This window comes from Syngnathoides biaculeatus, chromosome 2, assembly GCF_019802595.1.
Source record: "Syngnathoides biaculeatus isolate LvHL_M chromosome 2, ASM1980259v1, whole genome shotgun sequence".
Lineage (NCBI taxonomy): Eukaryota > Metazoa > Chordata > Actinopteri > Syngnathiformes > Syngnathidae > Syngnathoides > Syngnathoides biaculeatus.
In genome coordinates this window covers 11786527-11806205 of record NC_084641.1, presented here as the reverse complement: position 1 = coordinate 11806205, position 19679 = coordinate 11786527, and the positions used below count along the sequence as shown (strand labels likewise).

Below are 19679 nucleotides of genomic sequence, written 5' to 3'. Positions count from 1 at the left end.
TTAGACTCAGGACAGAAGTAAGTATGTGCGAGCAACAGTATGGTTTCATGCCTAGAAAGAGTACCACAGATGCATTATTTGCTTTGAGGATGCTAGTGGAAAAGTACAGTGAAGGTCAGAAGAAGCTACATTGTGTCTTTGTGGATCTAGAGAAAGCCTATGACAGAGTACCAAGAGAGGAACTGTGGTACTGCATGCGTAAGTTTGGTGTGGCAGAGAAGTATGTAAAAATAGTACAGGACATGTATGATGGCAGCAGAACAATAGTGAGGTGTGCTGTAGGTGTGACAGAAGAATTTAAAGTGGAGGTGGGACTGCATCAGGGATCAGCTCTGAGCCCCTTCCTGTTTGCGGTGGTAATGGATAGGCTGACAGATGAGGTTAGACTGGAATCCCCTTGGACCATGATGTTCGCAGATGATATTGTGATATGCAGTGAAAGCAGGGAGCATGCAGAGGAACAATTAGAAAGATGGAGACATGCACTGGAAAGGAGAGGAATGAAGATTAGCCGAAGTAAAACAGAATATATGTGCGTGAATGAGAAAGGTGGAGGGGGAAGAGTTAGGCTACAGGGAGAAGAGATAGCGAGGGTGGAGGACTTCAAATATTTAGGGTCAACAATCCAGAGCAATGGTGAGTGTGGTAAGGAAGTGAAGAAACGGGTCCAAGCAGGTTGGAACAGCTGGCGAAAGGTGTCTGGTGTGTTATGTGACAGAAGAGTCTCTGCTAGGATGAAGGGCAAAGTTTACAAAACAGTGGTGAGGCCGGCCATGATGTACGGATTAGAGACGGTGGCATTGAAGAAACAACAGGAAGCAGAACTGGAGGCTGCAGAAATGAAGATGTTGACGTTCTCGCTCGGAGTGAGCAGGTTGGATAGGATTAGAAATGAGCTCATTAAAGGGACAGCCAAAGTTGGATGTTTTGGAGATAAGATTCGAGAGAGCAGACATCGATGGTTTGGACATGTTCAGAGGCGAGAGAGTGAGTATATTGGAAGAAGGGTGCTGAGGATGTAGCTGGCAGGCAAAAGAGCGAGAGGAAGACCAAAGAGAAGCTTTATGGATGTGGTGAGGGAAGACATGAGGGCAGTTGGGGTTAGAGAAGAAGATGCAGGAGATGCTATTTTTTGAACGCACCCTTTTGAACAAATTGTGAAAATAGTGTGTAATTAAATGCTGGTCTTGTTGGCTTTTTGAAAATGTACTGCGCCCACTAATAACTTATTTAACATGTAAGTAAGTAAGTTTTTTTCGGCTTGTCCCTTTCCCGGTCGCCACAGCGTGTTGTCTCAGATGAACACACATATTTGTTTGGCATGATTTTTACGCCGGAGGCCCTTCCTGACGCAACCCTTATCAGGGAGTGGAGGCCCCAGTGGGAAACAAACCCACAACCCATGGTTTACCAAACCAGTGCTCTCACCACTGAGCTACGGGTCCCCACGAACTAACTTATTTGACATGGGGCAATGAAAAAATATATATGCTGAAAATGTGGATTAATCTGATTCGTCACATTGGACTGTTATTATTTTGAACATCGCTGTATGCCAGTAGAAGGGTTGCGTCAGGAAGGGCATCTGGCGTAAAAATTGTGCCAAACATATATATGCGTTCATCTGAGATGATACGCTGTGGCGACCCTTAAAGGGACAAGCCGAAAGAAACACACACACTGTATGCCAGGATTTGCACTTCGCCACAGATGCGCAGTCTACGAAAATAGAACCCAGAGTGTTCTGGCAGAGGAGAAGTGCGTGTTTGTTTATTTTGTATTTGTTTACAATCCGGATGTGCTCCCTGCAATGCAAGCAGACAATACGATGCGATATATAAAGAAATAAAAAGCATGGAGTTGAAAAGCATTGAGAATTTTGCTTTTTCTTCTTTTGGGAAAACCACAACTTCCCCCAATGTTCTCAAAATCAAAGAAAAATATACACTGCTCTGTCTTGTTGTACTGTAGTCTTGTCTGCCTTTGTAAGAATTTGAAAACTGGATTTCAGATGTTTGTCCCAAGGGTATTACAAACCTTTTCATGGAAAAAGAATAAAGGCTTCAATAGTTAACGCATCATCTGGCTTCCGAGAAAATAAAACTATATTTAACGCACAGGAAGAGAGCACCAAGTGTCCTCTTTGAAGAACCCAAGTCACATGCTACCAAAGCCTGTGTATAAGTGTGTATTGGAGAAAAAGAAACATGGTGACACATCCTGACCCGACCTGATCTCCAGACCTGCCTCCAATTGAAAATGTGTGGTGTGTTATATGTGCAACAACGGGGACTCTGGAATGTTGAGCAGCAGAAGTCGCACTTCAAGCACGAATGGGAAAGAATTCCATCAATAAAGCTTGAACAATTAATGTTGTCAGTTGCCGAACACTCATTGAGTGTCATTTAATTAAAGGAAAGGTGAAGGAATACAGTGGTGTCACAATGGGTGAACATTTGCAAGAAAAATGCAATTAAATAAAACAAAGGTTATTAATTTGAACATGAAACAATGTATCAATTTTCTGTATTTCATTGAATACTGTAGATTGAAAAGGATTTGCAAATCACTGTGTTCTGTTTTTAATTTGCATTTAGCACAATGTCCCGACTTCAAACTGGCATTTGTACTTTATACTTCACCCAGTCGGTTGTACTAAGTTTTTATGATTTTTTTTTTCTTGTCTTTATTCCTATGACTTTGGGCATCTTCCTAGAAATGCACTGCTCTCGTTTCCCATCACCAAAAACCATTATGTGTAATCCAAGGCTTTGGTTTTTCTTGTGGTGCCTTTTTGTTGTTGTAGCTTTTTGTCTCACAACATAGTCTTTGGTTATTTCTGTTTCTGTTTGATAGTACATTTTGTTCCCCATTTTCGTTTCTTCCGCATTTAACTGTTTATTACTTCATGTCCTCATTCCACGCCTCAGATCAAGTTACGTGCTTAGAAATGCAAGACTGTGCCAATTTCTTGACCTCGTCTCATCCCACTTGTTTCCCCAATTCAATATTTCTAGTTCCTGCACACTTTGTCACTCTTTTTTTCCTGTGTTCTGCCTTTACGGTGGCAGCCTGAAAAGCCAAGTGGAGAGAGAATTCCTGTGCCTCATCAGGTCACAGTTCCTGTCCCTGTGAAATGGCCTGCACCGTGACAACTCACGGTGCCTGTTCCTGTGCCACAGCCGCTCACAGCATCTGTTCCTGCACCACAGTGGCTCAGGGTAGTGACTCCTGCACAGTGGCAGCTCTAAGCGCCTGGTCCGGCAGCGCTTGTCTAGCAACCACCACCCAATCCTGCTCCAAGGGACCTACAGTGTATGTCGATCCTGGAGAAAGCGCCACCAAATATATATACGGTGGTGCAGCTGTATAGTGTTGGCCTCACAGTTCTGAGGCCCGGGGTTCAATCCCGGCCCCACCTGTGTGGAGTTTGCATATTCTCCACATGCCTGTGTGGGTTTTCTCCAGGCACTCCGATTTCTTCCCACATCCCAAACATGGATTCATTGGAGATTCTAAATTGGTCACAGGTGTGATTGTGAGTGCGACTGTTGTCTGTCTCCATGTGCCTTGCAATTGACTGGCAACGCTTTACCAGCTGACCTACCGTGCCGCCATGTATATATATATTATTCTTTTTCTCTCGGCTTGTCCTGTTAGGGGTCGCCACAGCACATCACCTTTTTCCATCTTAGCCTATCTCCTGGAACTTCCTCTCTAACACCAACTGCCCTCATGTCTTCCCTCACAACATCCAGCAATCTTGTCTTTGGTCTTCCTCTCGCTCTTTTGCCTGGCAGCTCCATCTTCAGCACCCTTCTATCAACATACTCACTCTCTCACCTCTGAACATGTCCAAACCATCGAAGTCTGCTCTCTCTAACCTTGTCTCCAAAACATCCAACTTTGGTTTTCCCTCTAATGAGCTCATTTCGAATCCTATCCAACCTGTTCATACCAAGCGAGAACCTCAGCATCTTCATTTCTGCTACCTCAAGTTCTGGTTCCTGTTGTTTCTTCAGAACCACCGTCTCTAATCTAATCTAGAACACCAGACACCTTCTGCCAACTTTTCCACCCCGCTTGGACCCCTTTCTTCACTTCCTTACCACCCTCTCCATTGCTCTGTATTGTTGACCCCAAGTATTTGAAGTCGTCCACCTTCGCTATTCTTCTCCCTGCTTCACTCTTCCTCCTCTGCCTCTCTCATTCACATACATATATTCTGTTTTACTTCGGCTAATCTTCATTCCTCTTCTTTCGAGTGCATACCTCCATCTTTCCAACTGTTCCTGTGCCTGTTCCCTGCTTTCACTGCAGATCACAATATCATCTGCGAACATAAAGATCCAAGGGAAATCCAGTCTAACCTCGTCTGTTAGCCTATCCATTACTACCGCAAACAGGAAGGGGCTCAGTGCGGAACCCTGATGCAGTCCCACATTCACCTTAAATTTTTCTGACACACCTACAGCACATCTCACCATTGTTCTGCTGCCCTCATACATGTCCTGTACTATTCTAACATATTTCTCCACCACACCAGACTTGCGCATGCAGTAACACAGTTCCTCTCTTGGTACTCTGTCATAGGCTTTCTCTCGGTCTACAAAGATACAATGTAGCTTCTTCTGACCTTATCTGTACTTTTCCATGAGCATCCTCAAGGCAAATAGTGCATTTTTTGTTACTCTTTCTAGGCATGAAACAATATTGTTGCTCGCAGATACTTATTTCTGCCCTGAGTCTAGCCTCCACTACTCTTTCCCATAACTTCATTGTGTGGCTCATCATCTTTATTCCTCTGTAGTTTCCAGAGTTCTGAACATTGCCTTTGTTCTTAGAAATGGGAGGAGTACACTTTTCCTCCATTCCTCATCGCCTTTGTTCTTAAAAATGGGACGAGTACACTTTTCCTCCATTCTTCAGGCATCTTCTCTCCCGCTACTCTTCTATTGAATAAGTTGGTCAAAAACTCCACAGCCAACTCATCAAATTGCTTCCATACCTCCACCGGTATGTCATTAGGACCAACTGCCTTTCCATTTTTTATTCTGTTCAGTGCCTTTCTAACTTCTCCCTTACGAATCAATGTCACTTCCTGGTCATTCACGCGTGCCTCTTCTACTCTACCTTTGCTCCCATTTTCTTCATTCATTAACTTCTCAAAGTACTCTTTCCATCCACTTAGCACACTACTGGCACCAGTCAACATAACTCCACCGCTATCCTCAATCACCTTTACTTGCTGCACATCCTTCCCATCTCTATCCTTCTGTCTGGCTAACCTATATAGCTCCTTTTCTCCTTCTTTCGTATCCAACCTGGAGTACATGTCGTCATATGCCTCTTGTTTACCTTAGCCACCACTACCTTTTCCTTACGATGCATCTCAATGTATAGCTTACACCTCTCCTCAGTCCTCTCCATGTCCCACTTCTTCGCTAATCTCTTACCTTGGATGACTCCTTGTATTTTGGGGTTCCACCCCCAAGTCTCCTTCTCCCCTTTCCTACCAGAAGACACCCCGAGTACTCTCCTGCCTGCCTCTCTGAATACCTTGGCAGTAGTATTCCAGTCTTCTGGGAGCTCCTCCTGTCCATCTAGAGCCTGTCTCACCTCTTTCCGGAAAGTCACGCAACATACTTCCTTTCTCAATTTCCACCACCTGATTCTCTGCTCTACCTTTGTCTTCTTAGCCTTCCTACCCAGTACCAGCGTCATCCTACACACCACCATCCTGTGCTTTCGAGCTACACTCTCCCCCACCACAACCTTACAGTCGGTAACCTCCTTCAGATTACACTGTCGACACAAAATATAAATCACCTGCGTGCTTCTACCTTGGCTCTTGTAGGGCACTCTATGTTTCACTCTCTTCTGGAAATAAGCGTTCACCACTGCCAATTCCATCCTTTTTGTGAAATCCACCACCATCTGCTGCTTAAAGTTCCTTTACTGAATGCCGTACTTACCCACCACTTCTTTATCGCCCTTGTTTCCTTCGCCAACATGTCCATTGAAATCTGCACCTATCACAACTCTCTCTCTGTCTGGGGTGCTCAGGACTACTTTGTCTAGTTCCTTCCAGAATTTCTTTTTCAACTCGAGGTCAAATCCTACCTGTGGGGCATAGCCGCTAATCACGTTAGTCACAATACCCTGAATTTCAAATTTCATTCTCATCACTCAATCTGATACTCTTTTCACCTCCAAGACATTCTTAGCCAGCTGTTCTTTCAAAATAACCCCTACTTGATTTCTCTTCCCATCTACTCCGTGGTAGAATAATTTAAACCCTGCACCTAAACTTTTAGCCTTACTCCCTTTCCACTTGCTCTCTTGGATCCACAATATAGCAACCTTTCTCCTAATCATCATGTCAACTAACTCCTGAGCTTTTCCTGTCATAGTCCCAATATTCAAAGTCCCGACACACAGATGTAGGGTTTGTGCATTCCTCCTCTTCTTCTTCTGACTAAGCCTCTTTCCTCCTCTTTTTTTGTCTTCGACCTAAATCATCTGAATTTCTACATATGCCTTGTAGATAAACATTTCCGGGCTCAGGTGTAGGAAGCCCGAGCCACGAACTAACTGTTGTAGAATTTGTATGATGAACGGTCATATATGTTTGGCACAGTTTTACGCCGGATGCCCTTCCTGACGCAACCCTATGCATTTATCCGGGGTTCCTGACGCAACCCGCTGCATTTATCCGGGCTTGGGACCGGCCGTCAGGTAGCACAAAAATGTGCCGCCCAACGGGCTGCAGATAATCAAAAAGAAGCAATCAAATAAACAAAGTCACCACAAAAGATACAGAATTTACATACTACTTAATCTATGTTAAAGCTAGTTCAAATGAAAGCAATCACAATAAACAATCAGTACATAAGGTACACAAATCACACACTACCTGTGTTCAAAATATAAAACATATGGCAATTTAAAAGGTCGACGATTGATCTTTTGTATACTCTATGTCGGTAATAGCGTCAGCGCGCTAGGCTAACTTGGGCTGGGCAGCTTCAACGTGAACGATACGGCACCAATTTGGGTACTAAGATAAGACTTTCCTAACTCCTCACGGCCCTCGTCGTACAAGTTATAAAGTTACTCACGTTCAATGTGTATATATATATGTGTGTGTGTGTGTGTGTGTGTGTGTACATATATATTCATTCATTCATGCTGGACCTACATTGTCGATTTCAAATTTTACATACATTTTTCACAACCACTGTCTTCCAACGCTAAAGAACATCATCTTTCGGGAAGGAAGAACAATATAAGGAGCAAACCATTAGTTAATATTTCATTGGGATTTTTTTTTCTTTTGTTTTTTCATTTTGATAAGTGCAGGCCGTTTTGTTCCAATCACGCTGATGGCGACAAGCCTCCAATTTGAATTCACAATGAAACCAGCGGTGGCGCGCTCTGACGCAAACGTCCACACTTAGCCACCCCCACCCCTCAAACACCCACCCACCGTCGCCGCGCACGTGAACGCGCCCCCTCACTGTCATCAGTACAAACATCAGCGTCTTCCCGGGGTGCGCGCAGGAGGACGACGGTGGAGAGAGAGGGAGAGAAATCTAGAGAGAAAGAGAGAGTGGGGCGAGACGCTGTGGATAAAGGCTGTATAACGAGCATGATGGTGATGGAGTTGAGGCGGTGGAGAATTTTGGATTTACAAGAAAGGACGGCTCAGATTTGACAGAGGGGGCTTTTTTACGATTACGCATCTTCTCGGGCTCCTGCATCCTATCCTCCTTTCTCCTCCTCTTTCTTTTATTTTCCCTCCTTTGGCTTCTTTTTGCACATCCTGCGTGGCCATTTAGGCGAGACGGAGAAGGGGAGTACCCCACGGATGCATGGGAAGGTAAAAAAAAAAAAAAAAAAAACGCACGCAACAAGCCCTCACATCCATCCACCCACACCTCTTGGACGCTTTAATGGATATAATGTAAACACCAATTGGGTTGCTGGAGCTCAGAAAGCAGCTTTAAATGAAATACATCGAGCTGGAGACTGTGAAATAAAGAAAATTGCCCCCTTTTTATGGATTCTTTTTAAAAAAATCTTTCATGGTGTGGTCCAGAGGAAATCAAGCAATGTTGGATCACTTGTGGTTGTGAAATATTCATTAGTACTGTAGGTAGGTGATGATTTATGTATTTTTCCCACGTAGCATTTTTCCTTCATGCAAGGCCTATATTAGATAAATAGGCACATCCAGCTCTGCCATTAAGTGGATGTTGAAGTGTGTCTTTTTGTTTGGATTTTATTTCCTTTTTGGGGAGGGTGTACGAGACAGAGGGTGTAGTGACTGGGAGAGATTGTTTTTTTTTTTTTTTTTTTTTTGAAACAAAAGGAGCAAACATGTTGCCTTCCCAAGAAGCCTCCAAGATCTACCACGGCAGTTACAACTACAACTACAACCCGCGGGCCGTCGGGGTGCTGTGGGCCATCTTCACCATCTGCTTCGCCATCGTCAACGTGGTGGTCTTCATCCAGCCCTACTGGATCGGAGACAGCGTCAACACGCAGCAGGTCGGCTACTTCGGCCTCTTCCACTACTGCGTGGGCACCGGGCCGTCGCCCAGCCGGGAGCTCACCTGCGTGGGCAGCTTCTCCGACTTTAGCTCCATCCCGTCCGGAGCCTTCAAGGCGGCATCTGTGTTTGTGCTGCTCTCCATGGTGCTCATCATCGGTTGCATCGTCTGCATGGCACTCTTCTTCTTCTGCAACACCTCCACAGTGTACAAGACCTGCGCCTGGATGCAGCTGCTGTGCGGTACGCTCACGCACGCACTCACGCACTCACGCACGCACATGGGGAAGACCATCTTTTGTTTTTTTTAATCTACTCCTTTAGTGTGTGTTCGTGGGGTGGGGGTGGAGGTAGATGCGAAAGTGGCCTCTGTGTAGCTGTCTTATTGGCTTTGATCGCGTTTAAATCGAATGGAAAAATATGGCTCAATTTGTGATTAATGCATCTACCTCGTTTGTCTGTGTGTTTGTGTGTGCATGTATACGTGTGTTGAGCCCAGTACCCACGTTCCCTAGTCATAGTAATGACTTGAATCGGAACGAAACGGAGAGCAAGAGCGAGAGCGAGGGAGAGAAAGAGAGAGAGAGAGGAGAGAGAGAGAGAGAGAGAGAGAGAGAGAGAGAGAGAGGAGAGAGAGAGAGAGGAGAGAGAGAGACTTCATTGCAAAGTAGATCAAATCTATTGTGCAAGGGGGATTTTTTTGTAGATAATTGGAGCAGTTTTGGGGTTCTCTGTACCGAGACAAATGAGGATTCCCCCCAAAAAGGAATGCCAGTGTGACGGTCTGACCGCTACCCCGTGCTGAAAAGTCCCCTTGTGATTAATGCGCATGCCTTACTAACAGGGGAACTCTGAGTACGTAGCAGACGCTTACTGGGATATCCCCCGCTCTCATAGTTCCCCTTCTTCTACATAGAGGAAGCTAACATACGTTATATATATCCTAACCCTAACCTTAACCTAACCTTAAAACTAAAGTATACACATATCTGTACATTCGCCGTGTTTGTCTTTCTGAGACGTCTATCGCGAACATGAACACTTGACAACAAGTTGTCGAATGGCACACAGATGTTTCAGACTGGCCAGAAGTTTACAAAATATCTGCACATGCAGATGATGTGGTTATATTGGTTATATATATATATATATATATATATATATATATATATATATATATATTGAATATTATATATTCAAGCTGTGATCTCCAACTCTCGCTGGAGCAATTCAAAGCAGCATGTGAACGGGCTGGGATGAAAACTTCTACATCCAAATCTGAGAAGATGAGAACCTCAATCAGAAAAGGGTGGCATCCACCTGAGATCCCGCCCCAAGTTGAGGGTTTGAGGTATCTTGGGGTCTTGTTCACAAGTGAGGGAAGAATAGAACGGAAGATCTAATCGGTACAGCTTCTGCAGTGATGAGGACTTTGTATCGGTCCGTTGTGGTAAAGAAGGACCTAACACAAAAAGTGAAGCTCTCAATTTACCAGTTGATCTATGATCTTACACACACCTACGGTCATGAGATATGGGTAATAACTGAAAAAACAAGATCCCAGATACAAGTGGGCGGAAAGAGTTTCCTCTACATGATGTCCAGGCTCTCCCTTTCGAGATAAGATGTAAGAAGTTCGGTCATCTCAGAGGACTTCAGAGTAGAGCTGTGGCTCCTCCACATTGAGAAGAGCCAGATGGGGTGGCTGGAACATCTCAGAATCTGAATCATCTTTATTGCCAAGTATGTCAGAGCACACGAGGAATTTATGGAATTTGGAGCTGCTCGAGTCCGACAACACAGTCAATTGACAGAGAATACTTTTGAGACATAAAGACATTGTGAGAATATTCACAGAGCAATAAAGGATTTTGCATGTTTTCGGGTTCAATCCAGCCCTCCCTGTGTGGAGTTTGCATCTTCTCCCCGTGCCTGCGTGGGTTTTCTCTTCCCTCCCACGTAGCAAAAAATTGTAACAAGTTAACCACTCTAAATTGTGAAAGTGAGTGTGACTATTTGTTTGTCTCTATGTGCCTTGCGATTGGCTAGCAAACAGTTCAGGGTGTACCTTGGCTCCTGGCTGAGGGTGGCAGGGATCGGCTCCAGCACTCCCACTCCCATGACCCTTGCGAGGATAAGTGGCTTTGAAAATGGATGGTTGAATTGTGCAAATGGAATGACCACTGTGCAAAGGGCGCTAAGACTTCAAGAAATATATCCAGTTTAAAGTGACTGGTAGTGCGATAATTTTGGGACAATGTCGATTATGCAAATGCTGCAGGTACTCTTCAGATGTCCAAATGGTGTTGCATGGTGGGAATGGTATAGTGAGTGCACGAGTTGTAATGGTAACTGGCCCAGCAGAAATGTGACAAAAAACTCCAGACAAAAAATTGGCAGATTGTTGCAACTGAATTGTAAATTAGCTGTTTAAGAAGTTAATTGCAAGAGTAAAGAAGCTGTTGGAATGTTTGTAGGTTTGGATTGCATTGTTGAATTGCGCTTACCTCAGGGAAGGAGCTGGAAGAGCCGGTGACCAGAATGTGGTGGGGTCCAAGAGGATTTTGCATTCCCTTGTCTTAGTTCTGGTAGTGTGCATGTCCTCGAGGGTGGGTATTGGGGTTCCGACAATCATTTCGGCAGTTTGATTGTCCATTGCAGACAGAGTTTGTCCCTTTTTGTAGCAGCACCAAACCAGACTTTAATGGAGGTACACAGTACTGATTTGACGAGTGCCATGTAGAGATGCATCAACAGCATGCCATGCTTCCTTAGAAGACAAAGGAAGTACATCCTCTATTGGGTTTTTTTGAGGATGGAGTTGATGTTGATCTCCCACATTAGGTCCTGAGAGACTATTTCCCAGGAACTTGAACATCTCCATGGTTGACTCAAGCCAGTTGAGGGGCAGCTTTGGTGAGCATGCCTTGTGAAGTCCACGATCACCTCTACAGTCTTTAGTGTGTTCAGCTCCAGGTTGTGTCGGCCGCAGCACAGCTCCAGCCTTTCCACTTTCTGTCGGTGTGTGGACTCATCATCATCATTGATGAGGCCAATGACTGTAGTGTCATCTGCAAAGTTCGGGAGTTTGACAGCCAGATGCGATGAGGTGCAGTGGTTTGTGTAGAGACAGAGGAGCAGCGGGGAGAGGACACAACCTTGGAGTGCTCGCTGCTGATGGTGCATATAATTGAGACGGTGTCCTAATTCAGATGCCTCCTGGACACCTTCATGGTGAGGTGTTTGAGGTGTGTCCCAATAGGAAGAGACAACCTAGTACCCAGTACACGCTGGAGAGACTTCATCTCTCAGCTGGCCTCAGAACACCTCGGGATCCCCCCGGAAGAGCTGGATGAAGTGGCTGGGGAGCGGGAAGTAACGGGGTCCCTGCTAAAGAAACTGCCCCGTGACATGACCTAAGAAAAATGGAAGAAAGTGGATGCATAGATGGATGGATGGATGAATGATTGCACAGGATTGTGACAATATGGGAATATCATTGATGGGATTATTATTCACGGCACAAAATAAAGGGATCTTTATAGTAGCCTTTGATAATCCAGTGTCTAAAGAGTGTTGCTCCATTACATTGTTATGATGATTAAATGCAAATTACCACCATCCATTAATCTCAGTTTGTCCATGATGCATTATGATGTAAAATGAAGCTTTGAATTCATCCTCCCGTGACCAAGATTTTGTTTTTATGAGCTCTGCTGCTATTTTGAGGAATGATTCCAGGTCGATGGGATTACTGTTCTCAGGGCAGGTTTCTTTCCTTGCTAGCGTGTTCGGATTACAGTTTGGAGATCTGAGTGAGAATAAAGTGTTCATGCATCCATGGACACGAAAATAGCTGTTTAACAGGAGGGGAGGCAATGCATGACATTTCCGAATGGCTGTACAGGTTCTAATATAATATCATGATGTTAGATGGCATTTAGATTCATGAAGATGGCTACTGAGTATATTTTATTGTTAGTAACCATGTGTTTCTAAAGGATACCATTCATACAGGAATAAGTCCTGGTTTCCTGCAAGTATATGAAATTTGTGTTGAAATAAACGGGCCAAGACTTCAAACTAAGTAAATTCCTTTGTGAGTAAATTGAGATGAGATTATATATATTTTGTCATCTTTTCTGTATTCATAATGATGTTTTTGTTGGGAAAAAAGACTGATAAATTATTTTCCACCATTAATATCCATCCATTTTCTTAGAAGCTTATCCTCACAAGGGTCATAGGGAGTGCTGGAGCCTACCCCAGTTGTCAAGGAGCAGGAGGTGGGGTACACCCTGAACTGGTTGCCACACTCACAATCGCAGCTAGGGGGAATTTAGAGTGTCCAATTAATGTTGCATGTTTTTGGGAGGTGGGAGGAAACCGGAGTGCCCGGAGAAAACCCACGCAGACATGGGGAGAACATGCAAACTCCACACAGGGGGGCAGGATTGAACCCAGGACCTCAGAACTGTGAGGCCAATGCTTTCCAGCTGAACCACTGTACCGCCAGCATTAATGACCAAAGATATTTACAACTCACCTGAAGAAAACAAATCAATAAAAATCAGGGGGGATGCAATCCTGCCCTTTGTGGCTGCCCATATCGCTCATATCAGAAACTGCCACTGCATGTAGTGGCTATACTGCGCTGTTGCCACTTCCTAACTGATGATAACTAGAGTAATTTTTATCGCGAGAGTGTGCATTTGGTCCTCAAACTATGCCTAAATCACAACAAAATATGTTTTCCCTGAAAGGTGTTGTGTTATTAATTGGGCTTCCCTGTTTCTGCCATTTACCCCATGTGCCAACTGGCATTCCAGTGCTAAAGTAGGGGCTTTAGGTCCAGTGCACTACCGATGATTCCCGTCCAACCTGCTACACCCAGCCCCGCTCTGGCAGATGGAAATTCCGGGGAAGATAACTCTTTATTACTTGCGCTATCGCATGAGCTAATGAGCTATTTGAGCACCAAGCTAACAAGCCACCGAAATCTCGAGGACAGCGTCAGCTCGTCCAATGTCAACATTGGACAATTGTCAACATGATGTCGCCGTCACTTGGTTTTGTGCCGTATGTCTGTCCACAGACACATTAGAGAAAGTTAACTGTTTAAAAGACACAGCGACAGTCAGTTTGTGATTGCATGAGCTGCAAACAGCCACAGACCCATATGTGATTGACAGCTGAAGGTTCTACGCAATGCACTTATTGGACAGGACTTACCCATAGAATCCTGCAGCTGGAGGGCAGGCACCGTTTATGATATTAGAATTTTATTTGACATGATTGCACATATTATTATTAATTCAAATTTGGCAGCCTTCTAAACGACTATTCTGCAGTGTGTCAAATTGTACTTTTTGGGTAATTTTACTGGGATTTGAAATTGCATCTGATTAACCGCAATTAAAACAAAGTTCTTCTAGTGGAATTATTCTGATCTTTGTATGTGCCGGTCCATTCATTTTCTGAACTACTCATCCTCACTAGGGTCTCACTTAGGGTGTGAGGCAATACACACCCTGAACCGCTGAGCAAACAAGCATAGTCCAAACCCAAAGAATACCTTCCTGACACAATGGATATGGGCTTGGGACTGGTTTACAGTTTGCACTGGCTTAGTTGTACCTTAAAGGTCAAGTGTCCGCAAACGGATGATTTTTGGTATATTATTCATGAAAAACCCACAACCAATATGGTCCCATGTGTTTTTTCACCACAAAACATGATTTTGACGTATACAGCTTTTTGTAACTCCCGCCATGAAAATATTCTCAGGGATTTGTTTTTGAGACGAAGCAGGAAGTGACGTAAAGGACAGCGGTGCCCCCTCGTGGACTCGTTTGTTTCCATTAGTTTTGCCTCCGGGAAGGTAGCTCGTTGTTCCTTCGTGTTAGCCAAAATGCCGGCTCGTTGCATTGCTGGAGATTGCTTGAACATTCGGGAGAATGGAATTACCCTTCATAAGTTTGAAAGAGACCCTGTTCGTTGTGAAAAATGGATTGCACGGGTGCAGAGGACGAGAGCTTCGTGGGTTCCAAATAACAGGTAGGTGTGTATACAGCTCCAAAAAGAAAAATAATAGTTTGGGGCGGACCACGTAATCGGTCTCTCTCATAACGTAGCAAAAGATCCGCATATGAAATGTGTTGATGTGCGTGTCGCCCAGCCAACAATGTCTCGATAGTGTTCATCGTGTATTGCGGCGACTTTGAACATACCACTAAAAGCAACATAGCTTGGTTACACCTACTCCTTATATGCCACCACGGGCGCTGAAACTCAGCCACACCGGCTGAGGCACCCCGTTCGGGGGTCACAGCTTCTGCGAAGGGTGCGTGTCGGGCTTTGCGACGGGGGCGGCTCTGAAGAACCCAGCCGAGAATGCGTTGCGCATAAAGCGCCCCGGCTCGACTGTGTTGCTCAGTATTGCTTCGTCTGTGAGGACCCCCCTAAAGCAGCACCGCTTGGCTCCGTCATAAGCCACACCAGCTGGCTGCGATGAGCCGCAACGGCTCATCTCCGCCGCAGGAGTGGATCGGACGAGATGCGGAATGGCCGTGATCGGATATCATCTGAATATGGCTCGAAACAATACTGTAATATTGCCCCGGTAACTTCACTCGGTTGTGTGGTGTTGTTCTTTTCGAAAAGAGCTTCGGTGTCAGAGGGGGCGTCGGAAAAACCCGGATATCTCTGTTGTTCGGCTTCCATAGTAGCAGGCACTGCGCGTTTTCACCGGGGGAAGTGACGATGACGTCAATGACAGAGGACGCGACTAATATGGCGACCACTTGGATGTCAAGGGACACTCAATTGCGCGACTTTGTGCATGAATGACGCACTCTTCGCTCACTTTTTTTTTTTCGTGTAGACATTGAAGTGAATACTGTTATATGTATTTTTCATTACAATATCTATTTTAGAATGTTTATAGGGATGTCAGTCCCACTTTAACTAAAGATGGATATCTGAAATGCAGTGCAGGTTGCTATGAGGTAATCAGATCAATTATTACTCCAGTGCAAAGATGACTGAGGAGAGCGCTTGATGGCAATTTTTGCCTCAGAAGTCACCTCAATGAGACTTTTGGGAAAATAATAATAATAATAAATAAATAAACAAACAAATAAATAAATAAAGGTAATTTGTATGCACTGCAGCACTGAAATCTCTTTTCATTTTTATCATTAAATGTTTTTTCCAAAGGTACTTCTGACAAATATTTCACTGGACATTGGGGACAACTCAAGTAATTCTTACATACAAAGTACAACAAATAACATCAGAAATTATGTTCTGTGCAAGAATGGGAAATGACAGGGACCAACCGGTATTTATTTAATACTTTGTACAAAAGCCTTTTTTTGTATTGACAGCTTCGAGACGCCTCCTCTGTAGAGAAAGTAGTCGCATGTATTTTGTTGTGATTTTGGTCCATTCCTCCTCACACGCAGTTTTAACATCTTGAAGGTTTCGTCTTTTATGGACCTTGGGTTTTGGATTCATTTGGATTCAAGTCAAGTGATTGTTATTTTTTCTTTTAAACCATTTGAGATTTTTGTTGGTGGTATATTTTAGATTATTATCCTGCTGAAACATCAAACCTTGTTTCATTTTCAGCATCCTCTTAGATCGCTTCAGATTTTTAGCAAGAATGTCTTGGTACATCTGCCCATTCATCCTTCCTTCAGTAATGTGTAATCTACCAGTAGCATTTGCTGAAAAGCAGCCCCAAATAATCATGTTCCCACAACTGAACTCCACGTTGGCGTGGTGTTTTTAGAGAGATGTGCAGTGCCATTTCTCCTCCAAATTTGGTCAGCATTATGGCATCCAAACACTTCAATTTTGGACTCATCTGACTAATTAACAAATGCTGTTCTGGAATATTTAAACGAGCTTTGACATGTTTTTTTTTTTCAGCAATTGGGTCTTGAGGGGTGAGTCTACATAGAGGCACTGGTGGTGGAGTACATTACTCACTGTTTTCCTTATGACAACAGTACCTGAGAATTCACAGATTTTTTTGAGCAGTAGTCCTTCACTCTTATGATCATTTTTTTGTACTTCTCTGTCAGAAATCCTGCAAGGAGCACCTGATGGAAGCAACGTTATGGTTGTATGATTGGCTTTCCACTATGGCCACAACCATACTCAAAGGAGTGAAAGCGAGAGCAAGAGAGAGAGAGAGAGAGAGAGAGAGAGAGAGAGAGAGAGAGAGAGAGAGAAGAGAGAGAGAGAGAGATTGCAGCATGGGTTACGCAGAAAAATACAAATCACAAGTTTTTCATGCCTGGAACATGGTATTTCTGGTAAAATAACTTCTTTTTGTCTAGTTGTTCACCTCTGGCAACAACAGATTTTGGAACTAGGAAGCACACTATTTCCTCATGGCTAATGAAAGCAACTTGCCTTTGATGAATACTCCATGTCCACAATGTCACCAACAACAAGCACACTGATGTGGTATGTTTGACTGAAATGGGACACTTTCAAACATTTTCAAGCTTTATTATATTATTTTACATATTATATTATTGAGTTTGTACTCTACTGGGATTTTAGGCCATAAAAAAAATACTATTGTGGAGTTATATGCGCTAATGTAACAAACAATTGGTGAGATCGTACAACCTATGCCCATATTAGTCCATTCTATCGAGGTTCCACTGTGTAAACCACTGATCGCGATCTTCTTTACGGAGTAAGCAATGTGATAAATAGGTCAGGCACAACAGCGTGGGATTCAGTTTCCTGTGCGGGATCGGTGAACATATTGAAGACGGAGAGCAAGAGAAAATCAGTGCATTTTTTTCCTTTTGTTTTGTTTCGCTCTGTTCTGTCGGATCTCGCACTCGTGTCCTCTGATTGCTTGTTGAAATGTTTGGTGCTCTCAAGCTGGCATAAATTAAACAGCACAGGTTGAGTTGCAGGGTTTCTTGTCTAAGTCCTTCATTGACTGGGCCAAATTGGAGCTCCTTGGAGCAATATCAATTAAGTAAAATATTGGGAAAATTGCACATTCACAGACAAAAAGTGCCGCATTGATTGCACTATGGAATATGATGACGCAACCCTTCTCAACAATATGGTCTTGCTCCATAAGGTCATTGAAAATATGACTCTGTTGGCTTACATGAATATGGCCATCTTTCTAAAATGAATCACAACCCTGGTGGAATATGTTAATATCCATCTTTGCACTGCAGGAAGGAATAAGCATCCACAGCACATCACCAAATATATTCAATGACTTTAAAAACAAAACAAGGATTTACATTTGTACCCTAAGTAATTCATTGATTGCTTTATGTAAAACTATTTTACAAAAGCAAAGTGAAGCTATTATTTTGTCCGTAGGTTGACAATCCAACATTTTAATGTACTTTGCAATAAATTTAATGTGTAACCTTCATTGTGAAGCTACTGTACATTTTGTCAAAATCAATTCCATATTTTGAGGTAAAAAATAAAAAGGAAGTTTCATGTATTTTTCTTCCAATGTTCTTAACACGTTCTAGATTAAAATTACATACTCATTGGGATTGATGACATGAAACATTTTATCTTCAAATTGTGTCCTAGTCCATGAAAGTAAGCTACAAATGTTTTGTTGTCCTTCCAGTGGACGTGCATTTTGTGTGGCAGTTGTACAGTAAGTTGCCTAATAGGGTTGGCGTATGGCCTGATGCCGCTCCTCACCTTGAAGATGATCATTTAATTCTCCCCTCTGGCCTGCCCGTTGTAGCAGCACTTCCCTTGGCACAGCCCCCTGACCAGCTATGCCACTGCAACTATCTGCATGGCCAATTTCAACTGACGGTGAACCAAGATTAGGACAAATTGATCAAATGCATCAATTCCAGGGCGGTTCGTGTGGGCGTTGTGATAGCATTGTACAGGGCTAAAGAGGACTATTAACCTCACGAAAATATCATCAGGAACTTAGATTTGTGGAAGCTCAAACAAAAATATAGCTTTGAACACTCACATGCTGTCGGTGTACCTTTAAATCAGATTTGTGGGTGTGCGATTCTTCAACATTTAATAATTAGTGAAGTGAACTTAGGGGAGTCCAGGTTAAGGTTAAATTGAAAATGATGAGGACAAACAGAAGCAAGGCCAAATCACTGCATCGCAGGCTTCTTGGCAGAGCAAAGTGACAGTGTGTCTTGGCATCTCTGATCTGGAAGTGGGCCAACACTGGCTCCTTGCTATGCTTAACTGACCAAATTCAAACAAGGTTCATGCTCTCGGAGATAAAGTGTCCAGTTCACCACTGAATGAACTGGAAAAATGGAACCAAATTCTATTGGCTCTTTTCACTCTTATTGGATTCCGACAGGAGGCAGAGGCCAACTGGACAAGAAACAAGTTAATATAGGCCGTCACAATTATAGATGGGAATTGCGCGATTCCGATTCTATTATCGATACTGCTTATTGGTACGATTTGTTAACGATTCTCATAGGGTGAGTGAATGAAATAATACACATAGTAAAACTGGTACAGTACACGATACCCCAATACAAAGTGGAATCCCTGTGTATACTGCAACAATGAGCTTATCCACGATTTCAGGACTTAACGGTTTGACCACCACTTTAGCAAGTTTGGGCTCAAACCATCACATGGTTGTGTTTTTTTGTTGCAGCATAAACAGGAGATTCTGCTACCTGGTTTGTGGTCTGATCACATGACCTTCCCAATGCAAGGACGAGATCAGTTGTAACGTTAATTACAATCGACAGCAGTGGGCAATATCCCTCAACATGGTGGTCCCCTGAGATGGTTGAAAACTGGTGATTTAATCTATTTAACTCTTATTACACAAACATTCATCCATCCATTTTCTGTGCCGATTATCCTTACAAGGGTCGCGGGAGTGCTGGAGCCTATCCCAGCTGTCAACAGGCAGCAGGCGGTGTACACCCTGAACTGGTTGCCAGCCAATCACAGGGCACATGGAGACAGACAATAGTCACACTCACAATCCCATCTAGGGGCAATTTAGAAAGTCCAATTAATGTTGCATGTTTTTGGGATGTGGGAGGAAACCAGAGTGCCAGGAGAAAACCCACGCAGACATGGGGAGAACATGCAAACTCCACAC

General features: G+C 43.7%; 1 protein-coding gene across 1 annotated transcript in view; it reads left to right on the top strand.

Annotated features, from left to right (window-relative positions):
• The window catches only part of lhfpl4a (LHFPL tetraspan subfamily member 4a), a 58981-nt gene that overhangs the window by 12394 nt on the left and 26908 nt on the right, over positions 1–19679 (top strand). Inside the window, exon 3 of the mRNA XM_061833748.1 lies at positions 8375–8797. Coding sequence (XP_061689732.1) covers positions 8375–8797 — 423 coding nt within the window. The remainder of the gene's footprint in view (positions 1–8374; positions 8798–19679) is intronic.